We start from the raw sequence: 24,300 nt of genomic DNA, 5'->3' as shown, positions 1-24,300 counted from the left end.
TGTATAAAGATGCTAGATAAGCATGAGCCAACAAGTGGTGGTGGCACAATTCTTTAATCCTGACATGCAGAAGGCAGAGGCAGGCGGATCTCTGAGTTCACAGGCCAGCCTTGTCTACAGAGTGGGTTCCAGGACAGCCAGGGCTATTGTAAAAACTGAACCAAACAAAGGTGTGTGTATGGGGTCGGGGGAGTGATGGGGACAAAGTTCCTAGTTCTTAGAAAATCCAGTTTGATGATCTTGATTTTTACCTCCACTGGGTTGAAAAGCTACTCAGGCGATTGGGAAAGCACACTCCTGGGTGTGTTTGTGAGGGTGCTTTGGGGAAAGGTTTGGTGGGACATTTACTGTGTCTGAGGGAGGAGCTTCATCTGCAGGCTTAGTGAGCATGTTCACCAGAGACCCAGTCCTTCCTGATGAAAGCAGGCTGGCTGAGAAACCCCAAGGGAAGACAGATTGGTCTCCCAGCTAAAGGTGTAGGAGCCTTACTCTTAGCAGGCCCTTTACGAATCGTCCCTTGGCCATTAGAGTGACCAATGGGACCACCGCAGAGTCCCCAAATTCTATGAAGGTTGCCACATGAATAACTTGTGATGTTTTAGTGGCACCAGCTTTTCTAAACTTGACTGAACAGTTCATATTATTCGTAGAGCTTCAGGGAACTGACCTCTGCTCAGTAGGTGCTGTGCTCAAAGCCTGGTCATTCCTGTGCCACCAGGGCTGAGCTCCGTTGGCTCCTGGCCTGCAGGTTAGGCAGGTTGAGCACTCCCAGCGTCCTGTGTGTAGGAAATGCCAAGTGTCACCGCGGGCACAGATCACTCTTTTGAACTTGACCCTCAATGCCAAGGTCACGCTCGGCCATGCCTGTAGGGTGGCAGATGAAAGCCTACGTACGGAGCCACATCAGCCTCCTTGTCACAGAGGAACAGCAAGTGGACTCGAGAACCACCTGCCCTTGCATGGAATTTGAACCCATGGCTTTGTGTGACCTCCACTACTTCATTAAAGCATAAAATGCGTCTCTCTGGTAGAATATTCCTGTGGGGCCGGTGCCGACTCAGCTCTGACTTCCGGCCAAGCTCCGTTTCAGCCAGGTGACAGCTCCCATGTTAAGCAGCACATAGCAGTAGATTCTTCCTTGATGCCACTGTGGGGATGCAGGGTGGGGCACTATAGATGTGGGGCAGGGTCTGGGGTGCTGAAGACTCTCCCTTGTGAACCCAGCAAAAAGGATGGCGACGGTGCTCCAACAAAGCTGGGTCATCCCAGGCTCCAGTTCTACTTACTTCTCTGTCACTACGGTAGAACATTCTGACCAAAAGAAACTTAGGGAGGAAAGACTTCAGCTTATTCTTCCAGGTCACAATCCATCAGTAAGGAAAGCCATGGCAGGGACTCAGGCAGGAACCAAAGCAGAAACCATGGAGGAAGGCTGCTAACTAGCTTGCCCGTTGGCTAACCCTCACTTAGCTTTTGCCTAGGGATAGTACCACCCACAGTGGGCTGGGTCCTCCCACATCAATCAAGGTAACCTCTCGCAGACATGGCCATAGGTCAATCTGATCCAGACACTTCTTCAGTTTTGAGGTTCCTTCTTTTCAGGTGAGTCTAGGTTGTGACAAGTTGACAATAAAAACGAAGACACCAGGGGCTGGAGAGGAGAGATGAAGCAGCAGTTAAGAGCACTGGCTGCTCTTCCAGAGATCCTGAGTTCAAGTCCGAACAACCACATGGTGGTTCACAACCATCTGTAATGGGATCCAATGCCCTCTCCTGGTGTGTCTGAAGACAGTGACAGTGTGCTCATATATTAAATAAATAAATAATACTAAAACAAAAAACTGAAAGACACCTTCACAGTTAACTTTGTTTTGTATGGTTCCCATGATGATGCTCTGTGCAGGTTCCCTTTGTTCATAAGGTCTAGGCTGGGCTGTGAGGGACTATTGCCAGCTATATAAAGGTGGGCAGGGGCCACATACCTTCCAGAGCTTTAGAAGGGGGTGGGGGGACGTGGTTGCTGGCATCACAGACATCTCTTGGAAGCTCCAGGAGGGTTCAGGGTGGTCTCCGTGTCTGGGTCTGCTGCAGGCCACTTTATAGAGCTCTGCAAAATTACCATAAGGCCTTTTCGAGGTGGGGTTTCTTTGTGTAGCCTTGGCTGTCCTGGAGCTCGCTAAGGGCTTTCTTGTCCTCTTTGCAGGGTCCACAGACTGTGTGTGTTACTCAACAGTGGGCATAAACGATGCAGAGACATCAGCTCTGCACATCATTGTTGGTGAGTCCTGTCTTTTTTTTTTTTCCTGAGTTTTTTTTTTTTTTAACTTTATGAGCATTTTGTCTGTGTGTATATCTTTGTACGACAAGTATGCAGGGTGCCCGAGGAGGTGGTGAGCCTCCATGTGGGTGCTGGGAATAGAACCCAGGTCCTTCTCAACAGCAACAAGTGCTCTTAACTACTGAGCCAACTCTCCAGTCCCAAGTCTTGTTGTTTTCTCTTTAAACTTTTTATTGATTCTTTATGAATTTCATATTAGGCACCCCAATACCACCCATCTGTCCTTTGCAATGCCCCTTACAAAACAAAAAGAAACAAAAACAACAAGCAAAAGAAACTACAGTAACAACAACAACAACAACAACCAGAAACATCTCGCAGTGGCGGGCTGCGGTGTGTCACACAGTTTACCCTTTTGCCTAAACAGCTTTACTTGCAAATGTTCCTTGGCAGTGAGTCATTGGTCTGGCTTGAGGCCTCTGGCTTCTGCTACACCATCAATACGGGATGCTCCCTGGGACTCCTCTCAGATAGCCTGTTGTTGCTCTGTGTCAAGGGGATACCTCAAGTGTGGATCTGCAGGGCGAGTCCTGTCTTATACGTGTGGATGCCTCACAAACAGTCCCAGGCCCCTGCCAGCTCCTTTGTGGCCCTGTCTTCTCTTGCTCTCCCTTGCTCTCCCCCCTTAGCCAGCTACCAGGGCTAATCCCCATTGTGAAACACCTGCAAGGCTCCAGGGTGAACTACTCCTGTGAGTGACATACACACCCAGCCCCTCTTCCAGTCCAACAGGAGGCTTAGCTGTGGGGCTTATGAAAAATGCCTGATGTCCCCGCCCACCCCATCTCTCTTTACAGTGCCCTCTGTCTTACTTGCAGTCATGGAAATACGGAAATGCTGTATTTTAAAATTAATACATGGGACTTTATTGTTTTGGGGGTTTTTTGTTTGTTGTTTTTGTTTGTTGTTGTTTTTGAGATAGGATCAAGCTGGTCTCAAACTCACAGGGTTCTGCCTACCTGTTTGCCAAGTGTAATTTTTATTTTGTGAGACAAGCCTTTTTTTTTTTTTTTTTTTTTTTTTTTGGTTTTTCAAAACAGGGTTTCTCTGTGTCCTGGCTGTCCTGGAACTCACTCTGTAGACCAGGCTGTCCTGGAACTCAGAAATCTGCCGAGACAAGCCTTTTCTATATAGCCTAGGTTGGCCTCAGATTCCCAGTCCTCTAGTCTCAGTCTCCTGGGTACAGGTGTGTGTGCCTCCACACCTGGCAGATTTTGTGTTTTAAGTGCTGTGTACCTGTTTTCAACCTCAAGCCAACTTTTCTTCCATTCAGTAACATGGACATTTCCCCCCCCCCCAGTCCCCTCCCCCTCCCCGGCCCCCGGCACATTCTGTTGTTCTAAGCGTTCAGAATGATTCTCAAACCTTGCTTGGAAATATGAGCCAATTTTGTCATTGGAGAGCTTGTTTTTGAGGTTCCACTACAAACACCCCAGGCCCAAGAACGATCTTCCTTTTTCCAGGACTGTTGTTTTCTGACAAAATGAACAGCTTTGGGAGGGACACAGATTAAGAAATGAAGGAGGAAGGGGACCCCCACCTAACCAGCCAGATCAGATAATCAACCGTGGTTCACGAATTGGCGCAGCCAGAGAGCCATCACATCACGGAGTTTTGTCGATCCGATTGCCACCCTGAGCCTGAGCGTGCTCCGTTTCTGGTGTTTGCAGCAAGCAGACACACCTCTGGTGTCTTCAGAGTGCTGTCTGGGCCAGGGCGAAGGAGGTCAGAGTGGGGACAGGGATCCCTTACAGCTCTCCTCTCCCACAGGGGACTCACTGGCTATAGACGTGTCCTCCGTGCACCACAACAGCACGCTGCTGCGGTACTCGGTCTCCCTGCTGGGCTATGGTTTCTACGGGGACTTAATCAAGGACAGTGAAAAAAAACGGTGGATGGGCCTCGTCAGATATGATTTCTCAGGTACGCAGTGTTCCCAGATATCGAGCTAATCCACAAAGACAGCACCCCCAGATGCCGACGGTGCACTGGGGTCTTGCTTTCCAGAATGGGGATGGGACCTTGAATCTGGCTAGTGTGACCCAGATCTTGCCCCCTCCCCCCCAACCCAAGAGTCACAACATGTGTCAGAACCACACTGAGGGAGGCTGTATGGACTTCGACGGTTTGTTTTATCATCTGTCACGTAAGCGGTACTAACCCAAGGTGCCAAGGTAGATGGTTTCATAGAAAAAGATTCTTTTTGTGATCACCCTGAGCCGACAGCAGCTGAAGTGGGAGGACCCTTTCCACAAATGCACTGTCTTCCTGAGCTTCTACAGTGGCGGCCATCATCCATTCAGCTATGTCAGTCATTGAGCATGGGTAACTGAGCAGGAGAGTTCTGAGGTCTGCATCTGCTTGGGTGGGAGGAACTCCAGCAGGGTGAGGGAGGACTAGACAGGTGTTCTCCTCCCTCCCTGCCCTTCTATGGTGCTCAGTCCCCATTTCACAGTTGAGACAATAAGCAGTATGCTTAAATGACTTGCCCAGGCCTGGTGTCACCCTTCCTGCTGGTCAGTGACTTTAAGAGGAGGTGGACATCAGTGCCCCTGGGAGGCTTGTTAGAACCCAGACCTTGGGGCCTTCCCAAAGTGCTGCTGATGTGCCTCGGACCTGCAAACAGTGTGCCCACCAGTGCCCTGTGGATGCAGATAGAGCCCTCAGTGATAGTTATGTCCCCTTGCCTAGTCACCAAGCTAGGAGGAACAAGAAAGGCAGATCAGCTTCGGGCTACACAAAGTTACCGCCTTCTGGCTTCAGGTCATATGCAGGCACACCTCCCTCCCCCATCAGGTTTAAAATGCCAAGGAGAGGAGCTTAGAAAAATATTCGAAGTGCAGTGTATGACTCTCTCTGATGGTCCAGATGCATCCCTTTCCTGTTTATTGCATTCCCTTGTCTGAGTCCTGTTCGCTATAGTTCACCACTGGCAAAACTGTGTAAAGTTTAATGACTCCAAGCACCAGAACCGACCCTTTTCCTTGTGAGAGGAGGGAAGGCCACCCAGAGTGTGCTAGGCAGTTAGACACTGGTATGGCAGAGGTACAATATATACCCAGCCATTCTGAAAAGACAGGCTCCGGGTGCTGGGCAAACTGAGACCATTTCCATATTGAGGTACTGTGCCTGCCCCATCTGCCAGGATGCTACCAGGCAGACCTGAGGAATCCCCACTGTCCACAGCCTCTAACCAGTGCCTTCCTTCCCAGTCCCCTCAGAACACATCTGAGAAGCCCCATCCTTCCTCTCAGGCAGAGCAGCTCTCCTGGTCTTTGTCCCCACCGCATGACAGTCCTAACAGAACCACTCTAGTGTGTTAGCACACACTAGTTGATATTGGTGTTTGGCTGCGGTAGGGTGGGAGGTATCCGCTGTGATGGGCAGCTGAGGGTTTTATGAAAGAGAATGAGGTGTGAGATGAAGCCCTCTGTCCTGGACTCTTGGACAATCTAGGGTCGGCCGACTGCAGCCAGAAGTGGGAACCTAGGGGCTGGGAATTGAATATAATGCCAACATGCAGGCAGAGGCAGCAAAGGCTCCATGTTCCACAGCCAGTCTCCACAGAGCTCCCCCTGGTGTGCTTTCTACACCCAGCACCTGGCATAGGGGACTAGCACCTAGAGGAGCACCCAGAATAGGGTGGGAGGAGCCGGGGACCTCTACACAGGCCAGGTGCTTGAGGCTTTGTAGGTGAGGATATGATGAAGCGGGGCCTGGCCCCTGGGTGGAATGGAAGAGCCCAGTGTACTAGGGGTCAGATGGGGTGGACTCCACAAGGCCAGCATTTCTCTACAGTGTACATAAACTGGACAAAGAGGTTGCGCAGGACCAGGGCAAGCCCAGCTAGTCCCAGAGCAGGTGGTCACCCTAAGACTTGCATGGCACGCCTGGACTCTCCTGCCCACTCTCTACTCTCCTATCCCCATGTGCTATCAGAGGCCCAGCAGCCCAGTCTGTTGGCCTTGTCCATCCTGGCCTGCACCATGCAGGTGGCAACATGGATAGAGCACCGTTCAGTAGGCACTTTGGGAGGAGCCTGACCGTTGTTCCAAGTTCACCCAGGAGACACTAATGTTGTAGATGATAGTGACGCTGGTGGGGGTTAAGCATGCAGGAGGCAGGGGCATTGCTGATCATGTTGAGGGGTGGTGGAGACCCTGAGTCGTCAGGACTCAGGACACACCGTCAAGTTCATGCAAGGTCACTGCTGCCATTACGTGGCAGCCTGAATATGTGGCCAAAGCCCTGACCACACCTCTCACTGTGGTTTTTTTAGTGGTGTGGTACTTGGGGCCATTGCAAGGAAGGCAGAATCTGCACCTCCTTCTGGTATAATAGCAATGTCACTTGCAAGGACCTTCCTGCCCCCCACAGACTGGTTAGCTCCCAGTTTTCTTTTCTTTTAAAAATTTAAAAAAAAAATTATTCTGTGTGTCCGAGTACTATATACATGCTGCCCAGTGTCTGTGAAGACCAGAAGAGGGCTTCAGATCCCCTGAAACTGAAGTTACATATGTTTATGAGTCACTATGTGGATGCTGGGAATCGAACCAGGGTACTATGGAAGTACAGCCAGTGTTCATAAGTGCTGAGCCAGCTCTCTAGACTCCTGCTGTTTTTGATAATGGTGGTGGTGGTGGTTCTGTTGTTGCTGGGCATCTAAGAATGGTCATACCCAGGTAGTGACAAATGGGTACTCTTTCTCATCTGCTCTTTCCCCAGGGCTGAAGACCTTTCTCTCTCATCAGTACTATGAAGGGACAGTGTCCTTCCTCCCAGCGCAGCACACGGTGGGATCTCCACGGGACAAGAAACCCTGCCGGGCCGGGTAAGCAGGTGCATGTCTGCTTGGGTTGCCATTGTAAATTGCTTGACATGTGCAGAGCTGTTGTTCCCGTTAGGACAGTGGATGCAGAAGGACTTTCCAAATGTAGGGGGGAAGGCTCCGAGTTTCGTAGGTTTGTTTAGAGCTTCCCGGTTCATAGATGCTTCCAGAAGAGCTGGCCTGATGACTCCATCCTGGCGATGTGCACAGCAGCTGTTCTCAACAAGGTGCAGACTCAAGGGGCAGGTCCAATACTAGGCTAGTCTCACCCACGCCCAGATGAGAAATCTGCGACAAGTTAGTGGCTCAACTCTGGGCTACTGACTGGAGGGAGCATCGGCTCATCACGTCTGTTCTCTGAGATAAAAGCATTCTCACTCATTGATGTGTCCTGAGCTAGGCAGTCAAGCCAATCCTAGAGATGTCTGCAAGCCCTGGAGAAGGAAGCCGCTGACTAATAGGCAAGCATTTAGCTCTAATCTTGAGAGTTCAAAAGTAGTACCCTAAAGAATGATTTCTGGTGGAGCCTTTGAAACTCTTACCGTCCAAAAGGAGTTTAAATGCTTTCCTGTGTGTCCAGACCAGGGGCTTAGTTGTTTAAAAGCACCCAGTGCATGCACTAGAGGCAAGGCGAGTGCGCTGTCTTCCAGGTGTTTCGTGTGCAGGCAGAGCAAGCAACAGCTGGAAGAAGAACAGAAGAAAGCCCTCTATGGCCTGGAGAACACTGGTAATCATTGCAAGCGTGTCCTCGCATGCCTCTCAACGCGTGACCTCTCCTGCCTGTCCACCCCACCTCCCTCTCTTCCTGGTTGTACTGTGTCAATATTTTTGTCTAGCTCCAGTCAGCATCGAGTCATTTCAGCTTAGGAGATGCTAGGGAGCCTTGATATTTGTAGGAAGGCCTTCCATCACTGTCACAGGGCTGGCCAAAGCCACAGCTGCCACTCCAGCTGCTATGAAATATGGATTGGCAAATGTCCTGCCCGGGCCTGGCTGAATGTGTGCCTTCCACTATACTCACCATAAGGTCTTTGTTCCCTGCAAAAATGGCAGTTATGGTGTGTGGAGAAGTGGGTGTGTCACGTGCCTATAGCATTCTCTATGGACTCTTGAGATTGGAATGTGGCATAATATTCTTTTACAAGCTATTGTTCTTTAAAATTTTTTTAAGACTCCCCAAAATCTGTGGCAACCATTCCTAGCCTGTAAGCCATATAAAAAGACATGGTAGCTCAGGCTGACCCCTGCACAGGGCTGCTCACCCTTGTTAAACTGCTGTCCAAAGAGAAATAACCCGCTCCCCGTAGGACTTGCTTGGGGTCCCGAGGAGAGTGGGTGGCTCTATGGTATGTAGTCAAGCCAGAATGAAAGCCAAGAGGCGAGGCCAGAGGGAGAGCAGCCAGCACCCCTTGCATGCTGTGCAGCTGCCTCTGTGACACATCGACCTTAGCACCCACCTGCTGTCCTCTGCAGAGGAAGTGGAGGAGTGGAAAGTGGCGTGTGGGAAGTTCCTGGCTATCAATGCCACCAACATGTCCTGTGCTTGTCCTCGGAGCCCTGGGGGCCTGTCCCCATATGCCCATCTGGGAGATGGATCTTCTGACCTCATCCTTATCCGGAAATGCTCCAGGTTCAACTTCCTGAGATTCCTCATCCGGCACACCAACCAGGAGGACCAGGTGAGGCCACTCTTGCCCCGATGACGTCACTTACATTTGGGCAATCCCTCCCACCACCCTAGTTTGTAGGATCCGTCGTTAACTCCAAGGAAGGGAAATCTTTGGATGTATATTGCACACTCCTTAAGCTCCTTGTCGGTTCCTACATGTACATTTTCATTTAAAAAAATACAAATCTGGGTGCCAGAGAGATGGCTCAGCAGTTAAGAGCATTGGTTGCCTCTGCAGAGGAGCTATGTTCAATTCCCCAGCATCCATGTAATGGCTCTCAAGTGTCTATAACCCCAGTTCTAGGGGATCCAATGCCTCCACGGCACCAGGCATGCACGTGGTGTATAGATACACATGTAGGCAACACCTCCCCCAAAACACACGCTTAAAAAGAATTAATTTTTCGAAAAAGAGAATTCTACAAATCACCCCTAATGAACCGTAGGATTCTTTAAAGTATATTTTTAAAGAATTATTTATTCATTTTATGTATGTGAGTACACTGTCACTGTCTTCAGACACACCAGAAGAAGGCATCAGATCCCATTACAGATGGTTGTGAGCCACCATGTGGTTGCTGGGAATTGAACTCAGAACGTCTGGAAAACCAATCAGTGCTCTTAACCGCTGAGCCATCTCTCCAGCCTTCTTTAAAGTATTTATATCTGTGAAGAATTTTTAAAAATGTGTGTGTGTGTGTGTGTGTGTGTGTGTGTGCATGTGTGTGCGTGCACGCTCACACAGGGGGGTGGGGTATGTGCATGTTAGTGCAATTACTCACAGAGAACAGACGTGTTGGATTCCCCTGGAACTGAAGTTACAAGTAGTTGCAAGCTGCCTGATGTGGGTTCTGGGAGCCAAACTTGAGTTCTTTGCTAAAGCGGTGTGAGCTCTTAACCTCTGCACCATCTCCCTAGCCTCAGACCTGAGACTTCAAAGGTATGGGCAGTTGTGTGAAGCTTCTGGGAGGGCAGTGCACATCTGGTCTCTAGGTTGTCAGATGAGGAAGGCTGGTGGCCTGGAGTCACTTGTTCAGTATGCATCTTCCCAGTCCTGGCTGGTTGAAGCAGGAAGAGGTGGGAGGCTTGTCTCACCCATTCACCGCCGCCCCACGATGTTTGCCTTGACAGTTCGACTTCACTTTTGTTGAAGTTTATCGAGTCAAGAAATTCCACTTCACATCAAAGCATGTGGAAGACGAGGACAATGACTTGAAGGACCTAGAGAAGCAGAAGTTTGGGCAGATCTGCAAGGACAACCCCCCTTGCGCCTGCTCAGCCTCCAGAAGCTCCTGGAACTGTGACGGGGAGATCCTGCACAGCCCCGCCATCGAGGTCAGGTGAGTGGGGGGCACCCCTGCCACCTGCCCAGATGTCTGTCCATGAAGGCTGTCTCCGCCAAAGGGTGCTGCTTCCCAGACATCATGAGAGCTCACTGGGGTTTGTGGCAGAAAGCACGAGGCGTTGTTTCCCCGTGTTCTTATGCCAGGTGTGGAAGCTGTGTGGTCTGACGTTTGCATGGGGCAGGTGCTGATTGTGTGGTCTGACATTGCATGGGGCAGGTACTGTGTGGCACTATGTGTTGTAGACAGGGGTTTTGAGGCTCCTCAGCTCCTTCTCTGCCATATTTGCCATTCTGCCCTTGGTCTCTGTCGGTCATAGTCCCCTCTCTAGTTAAAACAAGAAAAAGTGACTAGCTTCCTAGGTGCTTTCTAAGTCCTGGGCTCCCTGCCCCCCTCCCCAGCACCTATGGTCAAGTGATAAGTGCACAAGGTTGGGATATGGAGTACCAAGCAGGAGGCAGAGGGATCAGGAAGGGCATGCTGATTCTGTCAAGCAAAGAGGGAGGACATACATACTTCAGAGGATCCCATAGAGGCCATGCCACACAGCCTTAGGGACCTCGGAAGCCTCAGGTGGCCCATAAGGACACGTGCAAGAACCTGGGGCCAGGTGGCTGGCTCTGAGTGACTTTACCCATTCAGTCACCGAGGTACCCAAAGGGAGCTCAGAGTCACTCTTAGCCAAGCTTACAGGGTTGGTACTGGGCCTTAACATGAGTCACGCCTGGAACTTGCTAACTAGGCCTTGAGTGCCCGGCATCCAAGCAGTGAGTAAGCCGGAGGAAGGCTGTCATGCCCGTTCTTGCTGGTGGAGGGCATTCATTCCCCAACAAAATGTGGTACTGGGATAGAAACCAACAGAACAGACCAAGGAAAAGTCTTTCCCCACAAAAAAAATAAAGCAAGCTGTCTTTTGAGAGCAGACCGTTAGTGTGGTTGTGCAGCGCATATGGAGACTGAGAGAGAACTCTGAGATTCCGGGAGGTGCGGGGCTCAGGTCAGCTGTGAGTGGTGGGACACAGGCGGAGTTTAAATGCCGGTGTTTGTCTCTGCAGGGTCCACTGCCAGCTGGTGCGCCTCTTTGCTCGGGGAATCGAAGAAGAGTCCTAAAGGAGAATCCCAAAGCCCAGGAGCCGTCTGCCCTGAGCTTGGGGAGTGTGAAAATTAAGAAAATTTCGACAGACCAATTATGTTGATATATCCATTCGAATTTAGAAATTTATTTTTGATAGGTAAATCTTGGTTTTTAGAAAAGACAGCCTTGTCAACAATTCTGTATGCATACCTGGCACCCTCGGCTCCGCGTGTACGCCCGCACCTGCGCCACTTTTCACTTGTTCTCAACAAATGGCACTTGCTGGTTTGTGGCATCGGCTTCCTAGATTTTAGCCATGCCGACCATGCAGATTTCAAGACGGCCCTTTAGTGGCTCCACTGCAATAATTTTAGGGACATTATACCATAACTATGTCCCAGGAATCAGGTTACACCGCCTGGACACACAGGTTCATGACCCGGTCATCCTGACCCCTTTGGTGAGACTTTCTCTGGAGTCGTCCGTGACCAGGTTTTGGTTTTGGTTGTCTTTGCCTCCGCTTTATACCTACCCTCATTTACAATCAGGATGTCGCTATGTGGCCACCGCAACTGTAACTCAGCAAGGTCCTCCGCACAGCCACGCCTGCAGAGCAAGGCCATGTCACTGCAAGAAGACACCCAGGGTGATGTCTCATCCTCGGGATCCCCACATCCGCCGCCATCACAGCTGCATCCTGTGAGACAATCCAGCAAAGTACCCACTTGGAAGCTTCATTGTGTCAGCCCTGGTAGCCTGCACACCCTGGCCAGGGCAGTCTGTGAAGCACTGGCTAAGAGGAGGCTCTATTTGGAATCAGAGCACTTCCATAGCTGGGTTTTGGGGTGGGGGGGGGTGGGCAGCTGGCACACACAGAGGGTACTTTGTGAGTTCAATACCACCCTTACCAGTGGGATGGTGGATACCCACTGTCACCAGCGGGATGGTGGATGATCTCAGGTCACCCCCCAGGTACTCTGGTGCAATCCTTGTCTGTTCCTGGGTCCACATCCATTCTTCCCTCACCGTGGATTCTGTTCCATGTACTTATTCACAGCTTTCTCCTTGTCCATCTAGTCTCGTGTCCAACATAGTCCACGTCTTGGCTATTTGTTCTGTCTTCACAAGGGGGCTGCTGGCTGCTCTGGCTGAAGCCCTGGGCTCATGACCAGTTTTCCTCTGAAGGCATTCCTGACCCAGGGGCTTCTCAGCCACACACTATGGCCTGTGCTGTGTCTCCAGACAGACACATCTGGAATGTGTGTAAAAGGGTTTTATGTGAAATTCAAGACTACGCAGCTTAAACTTGACTTGCAAACAGGGAAGGGCACTGACTGTTACAAGAGTAGGTTTTAGGTTCTACATTGGGGAAAGTATGCATCTCAGGCGGGTCCTGTTACTCGCTACAGAGTTCTGTAGGCTGCACCGCTTTCTAGGTGCCCTTGCACTGACTTCTGTTTTGAGGCATATGCACAATCTGGTTAGTATTCGGTCCCATCCAGACAAAAGAGGAGCCGTAAAGGCGGCTATGTTTAGGGACCACTTTAAAGGCAATTGTGCGGTGGTGCTATTTAATGATCATCGAGTTAGAAAGCTGGCTAGAAAGAGTAAATGCACCTAGCAATTTCTATCCAGATCTGTCCCTGGATGGGCAGAACCCAAAGGTGTCAGACTAGCAGCTCTATGAGTAGGCAGGCAGCCCCAGAGCAGAGTCAAGGCAGATGCTCGGTTGGCCACCTCAATGTGCCCACTCACTCCTGGCATTCCAGAGGGGGCTCAGTGCCTGAGGCAGCTGTGGGTGCCCCTGGATCTCAGGAACTGCACTCTCCTCCAGGGATTCAGATATTCACTGGCCTCGCCTACATGATACCCATACCCTGGTCCACCCCTGCCACTGCCAGTTCTGGGGGAGAGATGCAGACAGAGGATGCTTTGATGGTGCTTAGCAGTGCAAGCCACGTTCAGAATCTCCAATCTTGGCGCTATCATGGAGCAGCATGAGTGTCAGACACTTAGGACCCTTGACACAGGTGCTCAGGATGGGAGGGAGGCCCCTGACATTCCCAAGCAGTAGACAGTCTCCATGACGCTTTTTAGATGTAATACCCCAACCTCCGGGGGTCTTAGGTATTTTAGGAGAAAAAAACAGGGGTAAAGGTTAGACGGTGGCAACTTAGGATCCTGTAGGAGGTCTGGTCCATGTTTTAACTCCCTCTGTAGCCCACCGGTGCCCAACGGTTAGGCAGCAGGTATAAGCGGTAACTTATTCCTGTTTATGGAAACTAAGCAGCGGGAGTGGGGAGTGGCTGGTTTCCCAGAGGATGCTTCATTCCTCAATGCAATCTCCTGGAGCTGGGAGCACTGACGCAAGAATGGCCCAATATGCCTCCTGATCTTGCTGGCTTCAAGATTAGGAAGTGGCATATTTGATCTGATATGTTTGAGAAGACAAATAAATAAATAAATAAATAAAGTTACTTTGGGCAGAATATGGCTTCCCCTCCCCCATCTTTTACAAGTGCTTTTCAATGCAGATTTTAAAAAAAATGAAAACAGGGTTTAATGAATCTTTGCTAAGAAACGGAATGACTCTCTAAATATCCATGGTGCTCTCCCTGATAATTCTACCCGTCTTGCCTCCCCCTTGTGGGTCGGTCTGCTGCCATATTAACATTTGAGCAGCCCCTCCTTGTGTCACCTGGGGTGCGTCTCACAGAGCATTATTATTTAGCTAGTGGGCTCTGCCTGAAGGAAACGCACCAGGTGTTTCCTCTCTTGCTGATAAAGCTGTGCTTGCATAGTACGGCTATGCTGGGCAGAGCGTGTACACTGTCTCTGTAGAGCCAGCCACAGTGGCACTCGCCGGGATCTGCATGCATCGTGCCCTCAGACGCTCCACTTGGCCTAAGGGAACCAGATGAGAGCCTCAGACAGGACTAGGCATGGTGGCACTATATAGCATGGGCTCAGGAAGGACGGCTGCGGAGACTCAGAGAGGGTGAGTGAGGAGTTATTAGGTTGTCATGGTGGGGTGTGCTCTTGGGAGAGCTGAGAGTCTCTATTTGCCAAGTTCCTAGTGAACTCTGACTGTGCTATGTCTCAGCACCAAAGCCAGTGTGTGCTATGGATGGATGGGTGGGAGGGATGGATGGATGGATGAATAGATGGATTGTTGGATGGAAGGGTGGGTGGGTAGATTTATGAGTGGGTGAATAGATGGGTAGATGGATGGATGTGTGGGTGGGTGGGTGGGTGGATGGATTGATGGATGGGTGGATGGGTAGGTGGGTGGATGAATGAATAGATGGATTGGTGGATGGAAGGGTGGGTGGGTGGATGGATGAGTGGGTGAATGGATGGGTAGATGGATGGTTGGATGCGTGGGTGGGTGGGTAAATGAATGGATGGGTGAGTGGATGGATAGATGGATGGGTGGGTAGATGGATGGATGGGTGGGTGGATGGACAGGTGGATGGGTGGGTGAGTGGATGGGTGGGTAGGTGGATGGGTGGGTGGGTGGATAAATGGACAGGTAAATGGGTGGGTGGATGGATAGATGGATGAATGGATGGTGTATGGTGTATGCTTGTTATGTATAGAGGGAGAAAAGATGGATGGATGGATGGATGGATGGATGGATGGATGGATGGATGGAGTACACGTGTATGAAGTGGATAAATGTAAGGGTGAGTCAGTAGCTGGATGATGTGTGGGTGAACACATAGAACATGCAATGTCCATCCTATGGCCACACTCCTGGGTACCCACTGTCTGTAGCCCTTTTCCAAAGAGGTTTGGACAGCTTCCTGAGTGCTCATTTGAGGCAGAGGTAGGGCCAGGCACCAACAGCATGCCCATCCGGGTTTTGACTCCCAGGTTTTCTCGTATCCCTCTGCATCCAGTGTCAGCATCTGAATCAATAAAGTCACAGCTTTGCCAGAGATACCTTCTGCACAGGACCCCAGACTGGCAGAGACCACAGCTCAATGGAACCAAGGCCTACACTGCAATCCCGAGGCATTGCCTGGTCCAGACTCATCCTCACACACCCAGGTCCAGCCACTTCTCCGGCCTGTCTTCTGGGACCCAGGGACTACCTCCTGCTCCCAGCCTCCCTCACACCAGGGGGCGCAGTAAGGCAATCAGATCCACTCCCCATTACACTTCATACCCAAGCCTTCATTCTCAGACAGTTTTGTGTGGAACCCAAACGACAATAGTGACCACGAGGACTCTGGTGTGGTACAGGCCTGGGAGCTACCCAGCTGCTCTCCCAACCAACATCTACACACTCTGCTAAGAACAGAGGATTCCCCAGACTCAGCACAGAGCATTTTAGGTTTATTAAATAAAAATTATAATTTATACAAGACTTTGTATCTAAACAAGGTTCTCTTTTTTTAAAAAAAAAAAATGTGACAGAGGATTTTTTCCTATCAATTCTTTATAGAATATGATCCTTTAGTAAAACAAAAGTTACACCAGTAACAATTATGTACAGATCCAAAACAGACTCAAGCTTCACACATATAAAATTGAACATTCTAGGTCAGTGATTAGTGAGTAATTAAACACCTGCCCAGATCACACAATCCAGTACAAACCCCAGTGTCTCTGTAAGTATGCCTAGAGGCTGCATAGGCCTCTGGCCCAGCCCTGCCCCCCTGAGCTCCACCCAAAGACCTGCCCATGTGGTGGCCAATAGTGGAACTTGGGGCCCACTGCCACCTCCCTGACTCACTGCCCTGGCCCATGGTCAGTCTTCATCTCTCTTTCCCAGAGAAAGAGACTCAAACTAAACCACTTATTCCACCCCAAAAGCCTATGCAGCTTAAAGCCTCTCTGTGGCACGCCAGGTGGCAACCCTCACCAACCCAGGCACTGCCAGGCTCCATAAAGCATTAACTATCATGAGTGGCTACCATCCATGAAGCCATCCCTAGAGACAGGTCAGAGGCCATGCTGCCTCCCCTCTGGCATGTTGGGGTGCTTCTTATCTCACTCCATGCTCTTCATAGCCTAAGCATATTTCAGGGGCCCAAGCCACAGCCCTGGGTGGAGGGTCCTGCCTCTCCATTCAGACTCCTCTATGTACCTGGAGCCATGTGGCCTTTGCTGCACATCTGGAGTTGTATGTGTGCTTGATCTGGTTGCCTGGCAAGCCCTTCCCACCCGAGGTGTGTGGCCTGAAGTCCCTGGGGATGAGGTGTCATAAGCCCAAGCCACCGGGCCTCACACCCACGCCGGCAAATTAGCATTGGAGTCAAGGTAAAAATTACATTTGAAAAATGATACAAAAATAAGAAAGACAGCTTGCTCTCTGTAAAAAATATAATCTTCTGTTTCTTCAAAAAAGCAATCTCAGGGACATCTGAAGGACTCGGGACAAGCTGAAGGAGCCAGAGTGGTCCACCTGGGAAATTCACAGGTGGGGTAGTGGTTGCCGCCTTCAGAGGCCCAGGCCTGCAATATCACCCACCCGTGAAGTCTCCACCTTTGTTGGGGCAGGGAACATGGATAGGGTGGGATCTGCCTTATCCTTGCAGGGCGTGCAGTGAGAGAGAATACTGTTAGATGTTAGAGGTTCAGGGCAACTCGGGCCCCCAACCTCTAGGCTCTGCCCACAGCTGCCTCCTGTGGCACAGGACCCTCCCATATCTCCCTGACAGCCCCTCAGGACAGCTCCTTGAACCCATCTGGTTACTCAGAGTGGCTGCAGCCTGGAGGCCAAACGCCAGCCAGATGACCACGGAGTTTCTCACTTAACAGCAGAGTGGAGAAGGCCTCCCAAACCTTCCAAAGAGCAAAGTGTTAAAAAAAGGTGTGCTTTTGCCGACACGCCATTCTGGACCCTCGCTGGACACCAACCACTGGCCTGACCTCCTGGCTGGAGTGTCAAGCCAAGATGAGCCAGAGTGATAGCTCATGCCCAGATACTGAAAATGGAGGGGGAGGTACCCCCAAAACACCAAGCCCTGAGAGGCCCTATCCACAGCCTTGAAGTGGCCACAGCAGGTCCAACATGGAAGAAGGGTCTGAGGGCTGGTGAGATGACTGGCCATTTCTTCCCTAGAGAGGGGCTTCCCCACCATTTCTCTCTGTCTTACCACCCCTGTAGGAAGGGGCCACAATCATTCCCCGCTATGGCTTTGGTGGAAAAAGCCTCTGGAAAACAGGGGTCATAAGACCAAGGAGCCTCTCAGAATGGCAGGGGCTGGGTCTGTACCCAGGCCGGGAAGGAGAGTGAGGAGCTGTGCTTAGCAGGGCCTGAGGACCAGAGTCTTGTATGCCATCCTTCAAACAGGTTAAGAGGATCCTCTGCCCACCTGTGGACACAGGTGGTCACGAAGGTGCTTCATGCTCTCAGCACGGGCCAGCCCGGCTCCATTCCATATGGGTTCCAGCCCTTCTGGTCTGCAGACTCTAGACCAATATAACCAGCCAACGGTCCAGGAGAATTATTGCAGAAGATCGTGAGGACGTCTGCTCCTCCAGCCAATGGTTGGAAAGGATTCCAGCAACGCCTCAGAGTCAATACTAGCTGTCACCGCCAGAGGCTGCTGCAGACGTGATTTTCACATACTGGCTGAAAATGGTCTCAAAGGCTTCATCTCTGTGCACCATGGCACCGAACACCAGGGGCTGGTGGAGAAGAAATGGATTCTGGAGGAATGAATGCTTCATAGCCAGGCTGGGGCTACTATGGCCCCTGTCAGACGAGGGCAGCAGCCTGGCAGGGTGTAGATGGCCCGGCAAATGACCAGATACTCGTCTCACCTAGAAGACTCCAGCCCGAGGACCCAGACTTTTCTCCTTAAATGCCTGCAGGATCCATTCCCTCTGGGCCTCATAAACATGTCTGCCCTGTAACCGTATGGTGCCCACCCAAGCTAAGCTTTCTGGACCTTGACTTCATGGAGTAGGTTCCTGTGTTGAGGGAAGAAGGGAGCTTCCCCTCAAGATGAAACCACATCCCAGGGAGGCTCACTCAGGTCCCCTGGCCAAGGGTAGGAGCAGGGTGGGTGTCATCTGCCAGGTACTTACTTTCTGGGTTGATGGCGTAGATACGGCGATTCCCATGCCCGAGCCAGGGAGGACAGACAAGACTTTGTACTGAGAGGAAAGAGTACAGCCCTTACCACCAGCTTCTCCCAAGGACGGGGTGAAGCTAGTCCCCCACGTGTCCAGGACACTCTCCTACAAGTCAGGCACATAGACACCAAGACCTGGAGAGGCCTAGGACATCCCAGCTACAGGAGGTAAAGGGTTAGGTCTTCTGATTTTGTGGTATCCCCCACCCACCCACTCCCAGTGTGGCTGATAGTTGTGTAAGGCTACCTGTCAGCATGGCTGACCCCTAAATATAGGCTAGGATGATCCTGGCCCTGGCCTGACTGTGAACATGGAGTGGGGGTGGGGTAACTAGATAGCCATAGGTTGAACCAAGGCAACAGAGGGACCCTGTCCTGTACTAGGACTATTCCTGACTATTGCCAGCTTGGACCCAGGCTACTTAGTTGGAAGCTGGTTGGTCCCATACTCAACAGAGTCATTCTTTCTCTGATCCACTCCCATAAGCCCTCCAGACACTGCATGCTCTACATACCAACTCTCTGGGGAAACTGCTAAGCCTCACTCCGTGTGTACAAATGTCTGTAAGTGCCTAGGCAGAACTCAGATTCTCCTTTCAAGGCACAGCAAGGGCAGGGATGTAGCTCAGCTGATAGCTTGCTTGCTGAACATGTATGAAGCCCTGGGCTTGAATCCCAGCAGCACATACAAAAACAAATGAACAACAACAAAAAACAACAACAACAAAAACAAACAAACAAACAAAAAACAAGCAAACAAACAAAAAACTGAGTTCAGGGTTAGCCTGGACTACATGAGATCGGAGAAGCAGGGTGGGGATGGGAGGTGAATCCAGCAGGTTAGGTAGATGTCACTCTTGCTCCTCTCTGCATGTATAATAAGGACCAGGCCAGTTGGTGACTCCCAGGGATGTAGAAGAAGTGAGACTGCACTGTGGTCCAAGGTATTCAACTATCTCAGAAGGAGAAGACTCTAGATCACATCTCCCCTAACCCTGGGCTCATATCCGCAAACCTCTCCATCTTTGTGGCCTACTGACTCTCCAGGCTGTAAGTGAGGCGGGATGGGTAGTTACCCACCTTCTGGATGTCTGTGATGTCCATAAGCTTGATCACCTTGTTCCTCTTTGATGACCCAGACTTGGAGCTTTCGAAGCACAGGTAACTAGAAGGGGAGCAAATGCAGAGGCATGCAATAGCCGCCGGACCAGAGGGGCTCCTGCTAAGTAGGGTCCTCCCCAACTGCCTCACAGCCCCGTAGATGGTCAGGGACCCACCACACTCAGCACCTGGAAGAAACTAAACTTCTCTATGCTACATCTAGGCCTTTCTGTTTCAGAAGATTGCTAACAGGAGCAGCAGGGACTTGTCCTGAGGCCTCACCAGGCTCTCCTGGGCAGGGGGAGCAAGAAGGGACTTGGGACTATAGCTACTGCTGCAGGTGCAGAGGACAGGATGGTAAGGGGCCCCATGATGATGACCATCTATATACCCTACCCCTGTTGTAGCCTTCCCTCAGATCCCACGGGGTGCAGAGGCATTGCATGGCCAAGGTGCTTTGTAGTCCCACGTAGCAGAGAAAGGCCAAATCTACCTTTAGCCTAACCTCAGACAGTCATGGACTGGACCTTCAAAGGTCACTATAAAGTCCACTTCCTGAGAGATTCTACCCTTTGTCCATCTGAATAGCCATGAACTCCGTATGAGCATCCCAAATGAGAGAATCTATCAGTCCAAGGGAGGGCAGGGCTTGCCCAGGAATGGAGTCAGGAAGTCCAGAGAGCTGGGCAGAGTGTGGAATAGAGGTTGGGCCGGAGCAAGGCAAAACCTGTTTACTGGACCTAGGCATGTGTCTGGGACCTGGGGAGGACCCTGTCCCACTTCCTCCCCAACAGTCACGCTTGGGCCTGTGGCATCACTCACTTCTCTGTCACGTACAGAACCCCGTTCCTGATGTAGTCCGTGGGCATCTTCCGGTCTCGGTTAATGAGGCAGCAACGCCAACCATTCTCGCACACTGGTGGAGAAAATGGACCTGCAATTTCCTTCCTCTGGAAATACCTGGGCCTTGACCTATGCTGGCGCCTGTCAGCACCAACTTGTTAAAGATGTAACCACAACCACAAGGGACCAGCAGAATAGTCCAAGTGTGGGCTGATGGGGACACAGTGCTCACCCAGCAGGTCAGCCCTGGTTCCATCCCAGCACTTCGAATACACACAAAGTCTGGGGGTGGGGGTGGGGAGCCTTTTCCTCCCTGGTTCCTTCAGCCTGTCCTGGAGGTGGGGTCATGCCTCCTGCATGGGCTTAGACCCTGCCCTAGTCTTCCCTCTACTCCATGACTGGCTGGGTCAAGGACTCATAGTAACCTTACCTGCTAGTGGGCGCTCGTTTTCCGTCAAGTTAAAGATTTCATGGAAGTTTCCCTTCTTGGTGCTGTGAAAGCGACCAGCATCTTCATCCTTACTCAGCCCAGCTGGAGCACTGGAAACGTAGCTCCGTGATGAGGTTGTCTGCAGCTGCCAACAGCACACAGTCCTGGTCAGGCTCTGGCTAGAGGCAGCTGGATCTGCTGCTGGTACGGGGACACACTGGTCTGCCTGCCTGCCTATACCAGCTGCAAACTGGCAGACAGGCTCTATCCCCTCTGAAAAATGTGGGGTGTAGCTCCTACAGCCCCTTTCAGTGTGGTCCTGCATTGGCTATATTCTGCTGCTCACTCCCTGGGCTAGACGAGATACTTCCCCCCCCCCCCCCCCGCCCCCGGGAGATGCGCACAGTACAAAGTGGGGTGGCCTCCACCAGGATGTACCAGCCATGTCCTAGCTAATTTATATGGTCTTGAGCCCTAGGAAGTCCCTGTCCCAGCTAGTCCAGGGCTAACATGGGCCCTCAATTTGTCCCCAAAGGCCAAGCTGTGTCCTGGGTGACTCTATTTGATGGAAAAGAGCCAGAGGGGCTTCTCCAGGCCTGGCTGCTCTGGCCTATGGCTGATCTCAGCTACCCAACAGTTTCTGCTGTCCTGGGCCCCAGAGTGTGACCATTCCAACCCAACACAGCATTTCACTCTTACAAAAAGCAGTGAGTCACTGGGGCACCCCTGAGATAACACTCATATGAAGACTCTAACGTAACATCTGACACATCCCTGAGAGCACTGCTGGGCCTGAGCACCCTACCTGCCTAAGACCGCAAGGAGAACACACTAGCCCAACCCTCCCAGGGCTGGCTGGCCCTGACGTATTAAGTGGGTGGTCACAGGGGAAAACCTTACGGTGCTTTCTACTGTCTATCTCACAGGCTGCTAAGATCTGGAAAACACCAGGCTCCAGGTGAACAGGAGACGTAGAACCAGAGGTCAGGGTCCATCAGCTTCACGGTTCTGCTTGCACCCTCCTCAGGGGAGTGGGGGTTGGGGGGTGGGGGAACTCACCCTGCGTGACACGGTGGTGCCAGCACGCTCCTTGAGCTGGGGGTCAGTGGGCAGGCTCCTCCAGATGATATAGGGTGTGTCGTACTTGGCTCGAAGTCTTGGGCAGCGTTTGAAGATGAAGTCAATTAAGAAAAACTTGATGCCAGCATAGAGGCCTGAGGAGAGAGCAGGGATACATCCATGCAGACAAAGGGCGGGCACTTTCCCAGGATGGTGGGTTTTTTTGTTTGTTTGTTTGTTTTGTTTTTCCTTACCAACAGCAAGCCCCACCAGGCGGTAGGGGAAGAAGCAAGAAGCCAGAAAGGCAGCCCACAGAGCGACATAGAGCTTCTGCGTGATCTCAGGTTGCACCCACATGAACAAGCTGGAAGGAAGACGGAGGTCAGGTGGGGTGGTTCACACTACCCTCGCTGCAGGGACAGCCACTTACTTCTTGATCTTTTCCAGAATGTCGGCCATCTTGCCAAAGAGATTCTGCACGAAGAAGAAACTGAAGTGACCACAAGCTCGAGGGCCTGTCAATTGTGCAGACACACCCACACCCAGAAGTCACGGGGGTTGGGGGGAAATACACAGCCCAAGATCACGGGTGCCCTGTGGTCCTACTCCGCCACTTCCGGGTCTGAGGTTTAGTGGTCTAAAGCTAAGCTCACTGGATGTAATGAAGGGGGCAGATGGTGCAGAGCTCTGACTTTCTGGGGATGCTCAGCCCTGGTGGGGAAGGGCTCTCTCTGCTCACATAAGGCCAGAGATTCATCAGGAAGCCATTATCCCTGCCACCTCACCAGAGTGAGAAAGATGAGCTAGAAAAGGCAGGTCAACCCACAACAGACCTGTAAAGCCTCTGGATTAGGGTTCCTCCCTCCCAGGGTAACGGGCAAGCTCGGAGGTGGTACCTGTGCTTTCTGGGCAACATCCAACACCAGCTGGAACTTCTCAGACACGGTCAGATCTTCCTTTGCAGGTTCCTTCAGTCAAAGGGGAGAGAGAATTTTCCACTGGAATTTAACAGTTCAGAGAAATTACTGACAACACAGCATGAAGTCTCCCAGCCCCAGGGATGTGTGGGTCACTGCGGTCCGATATAGCCAGAGGACTGGGTGCAAATGTATCTGCTGGGCTAACGGTAGAATCTCTTGTGCTTGCTGCCCTGCCCCAGTGCAGGGGGCAGGCAGGCTGCGGGGCCCCACAGGGTGAACACACACAGCGGTGGACAAAGGCCCTGACTCACCCTCCCAGCTCACTGAAATGGTATATCCTGTCAAAACCTCAAAACCGCCCCCATTCACTCCTTGACAGACAGGGTAACTGAAGCCAGGTCCATTTAAGTTCATATGACTATTGCGGCTAAGAATCTCCTAAGGGGCCCCCAGCCCTAGGGCTGGGCAAGACACTGGCTTGCCTTAGTGGAGATTGTCCAATCCCTAGGCACTCCATGGAATATCAAGTATGCCTACAGGCATTGTGGCCTCCCTTTGTCCCACAGGCTCGACAGTCCCTTTAGATTCTAGAGCAGAGGTTCTCAGCCCGTGCATCACGACCCCTTTGGGAGTTGAATGGCCCTTTTGTAGAGGTTATTTACAAGCCAAGCAGGGGCCAGACAGAGGTTCTGGCGTCCAGGACAGAGTCATGACCACTTGTCCTGCATTCTGTTCGTCTCCCTACCCACAAGCTATATGGGGGCTATAATAATTCCCTTCTTGCCCCTACATCAATCCCAGGTAGAAAAGGTCGGCCAGGACAGACAGCTAGGGCAATCTGCTTCTAGACAGTGAAGCTTGATCCAGCTGAGTGTCTGAGTGGGCAGCCTCCTGGAGCTCAGGGCTGGCATGGCTGGCCCCCAGGCGGGGCAGGGCACTCATCTGCATTCCCCATGATGTGGCCCCAGGTTATGAGTTCTGACTGCTTAAGACAGAGGGACAGATTGCCCCCCCACCCCCAGGACTCACCACAGCTTCAGACACCTCTGGCACAATGCTCCATTGTATCCGCCAGCCCCTGAAAAACAGAAGCCACCATAGCCATGAAAACAACGTCACCTTTGGGGGAATAACACTGAGCTACCAGCTAGAGCAGGGGCCATCTGCTCCTTCAGAGATGGCCATATAGGAGAGACCCCTGAAGCTGAGCTGTTCCCCTCTGATATCTCACTGGCTACCCATGCTAGGCTCTCCTCTGCTGGCACGTGTGTACCAGCAGCCATTGTGGGTACGGAGAAGCCCAACGCCGTCAGTTTGATCTCATCATGCCTACTGACTGGTCTGTTAATAAAGTTTTATTGACATCAGCAATGCCTCTCAGTGGATTGATGGTGCTTAGGACCTGTGGATTTAATGGGAGCTTAAGATTCCTTCAGAGGCATTTCAGTGTTCCCTACTAAAATCATTTTCAAATGAATTCCTGACACAGGCACAGAAGTAGATGGCACAGACTGGTATGTGGACTTGTACTCTTCTGAGGGGCTGAGAGGAAATCTGGAGTCAAGGACTCTACTACAAACCAAGGCCAAGGGCTAATGTTTAC

At 51.4% G+C, this 24,300-nt stretch overlaps 2 protein-coding genes across 3 annotated transcripts in view; one reads left to right on the top strand and one right to left on the bottom strand.

Moving 5' to 3' along the window:
• Cerk (ceramide kinase) overlaps positions 1-13,742 on the top strand; it is a 49,325-nt gene extending 35,583 nt beyond the window's left edge. Inside the window, exons 7-13 of the mRNA XM_034516137.2 lie at positions 2,204-2,278; positions 4,109-4,261; positions 7,064-7,169; positions 7,817-7,893; positions 8,640-8,845; positions 9,967-10,175; positions 11,234-13,742. Coding sequence (XP_034372028.1) covers positions 2,204-2,278; positions 4,109-4,261; positions 7,064-7,169; positions 7,817-7,893; positions 8,640-8,845; positions 9,967-10,175; positions 11,234-11,288 — 881 coding nt within the window. The 3' untranslated portion in view covers positions 11,289-13,742. The remainder of the gene's footprint in view (positions 1-2,203; positions 2,279-4,108; positions 4,262-7,063; positions 7,170-7,816; positions 7,894-8,639; positions 8,846-9,966; positions 10,176-11,233) is intronic.
• Positions 13,743-15,573: 1,831 nt separating this feature from the next.
• The window catches only part of Gramd4 (GRAM domain containing 4), a 73,633-nt gene continuing 64,906 nt past the window's right edge, over positions 15,574-24,300 (bottom strand). For both annotated transcript variants that reach the window (XM_034516890.2, XM_076911842.1), the window contains exons 10-19: positions 23,727-23,775; positions 22,674-22,745; positions 22,208-22,251; positions 22,032-22,141; positions 21,778-21,932; positions 20,719-20,863; positions 20,268-20,361; positions 19,425-19,509; positions 18,298-18,366; positions 15,574-17,895 (exon numbers count right to left, since the gene is read on the bottom strand). In XM_034516890.2, coding sequence (XP_034372781.1) covers positions 17,791-17,895; positions 18,298-18,366; positions 19,425-19,509; positions 20,268-20,361; positions 20,719-20,863; positions 21,778-21,932; positions 22,032-22,141; positions 22,208-22,251; positions 22,674-22,745; positions 23,727-23,775 — 928 coding nt within the window. In that variant the 3' untranslated portion in view covers positions 15,574-17,790. The remainder of the gene's footprint in view (positions 17,896-18,297; positions 18,367-19,424; positions 19,510-20,267; positions 20,362-20,718; positions 20,864-21,777; positions 21,933-22,031; positions 22,142-22,207; positions 22,252-22,673; positions 22,746-23,726; positions 23,776-24,300) is intronic.

The sequence above is a fragment of the Arvicanthis niloticus genome, chromosome 13, assembly GCF_011762505.2.
Source record: "Arvicanthis niloticus isolate mArvNil1 chromosome 13, mArvNil1.pat.X, whole genome shotgun sequence".
In the NCBI taxonomy this organism is placed as follows: Eukaryota; Metazoa; Chordata; class Mammalia; order Rodentia; family Muridae; genus Arvicanthis; species Arvicanthis niloticus.
The sequence above is the reverse complement of the archived record's forward strand: the minus strand, read 5'-3'. Positions and strand labels throughout refer to the sequence as shown.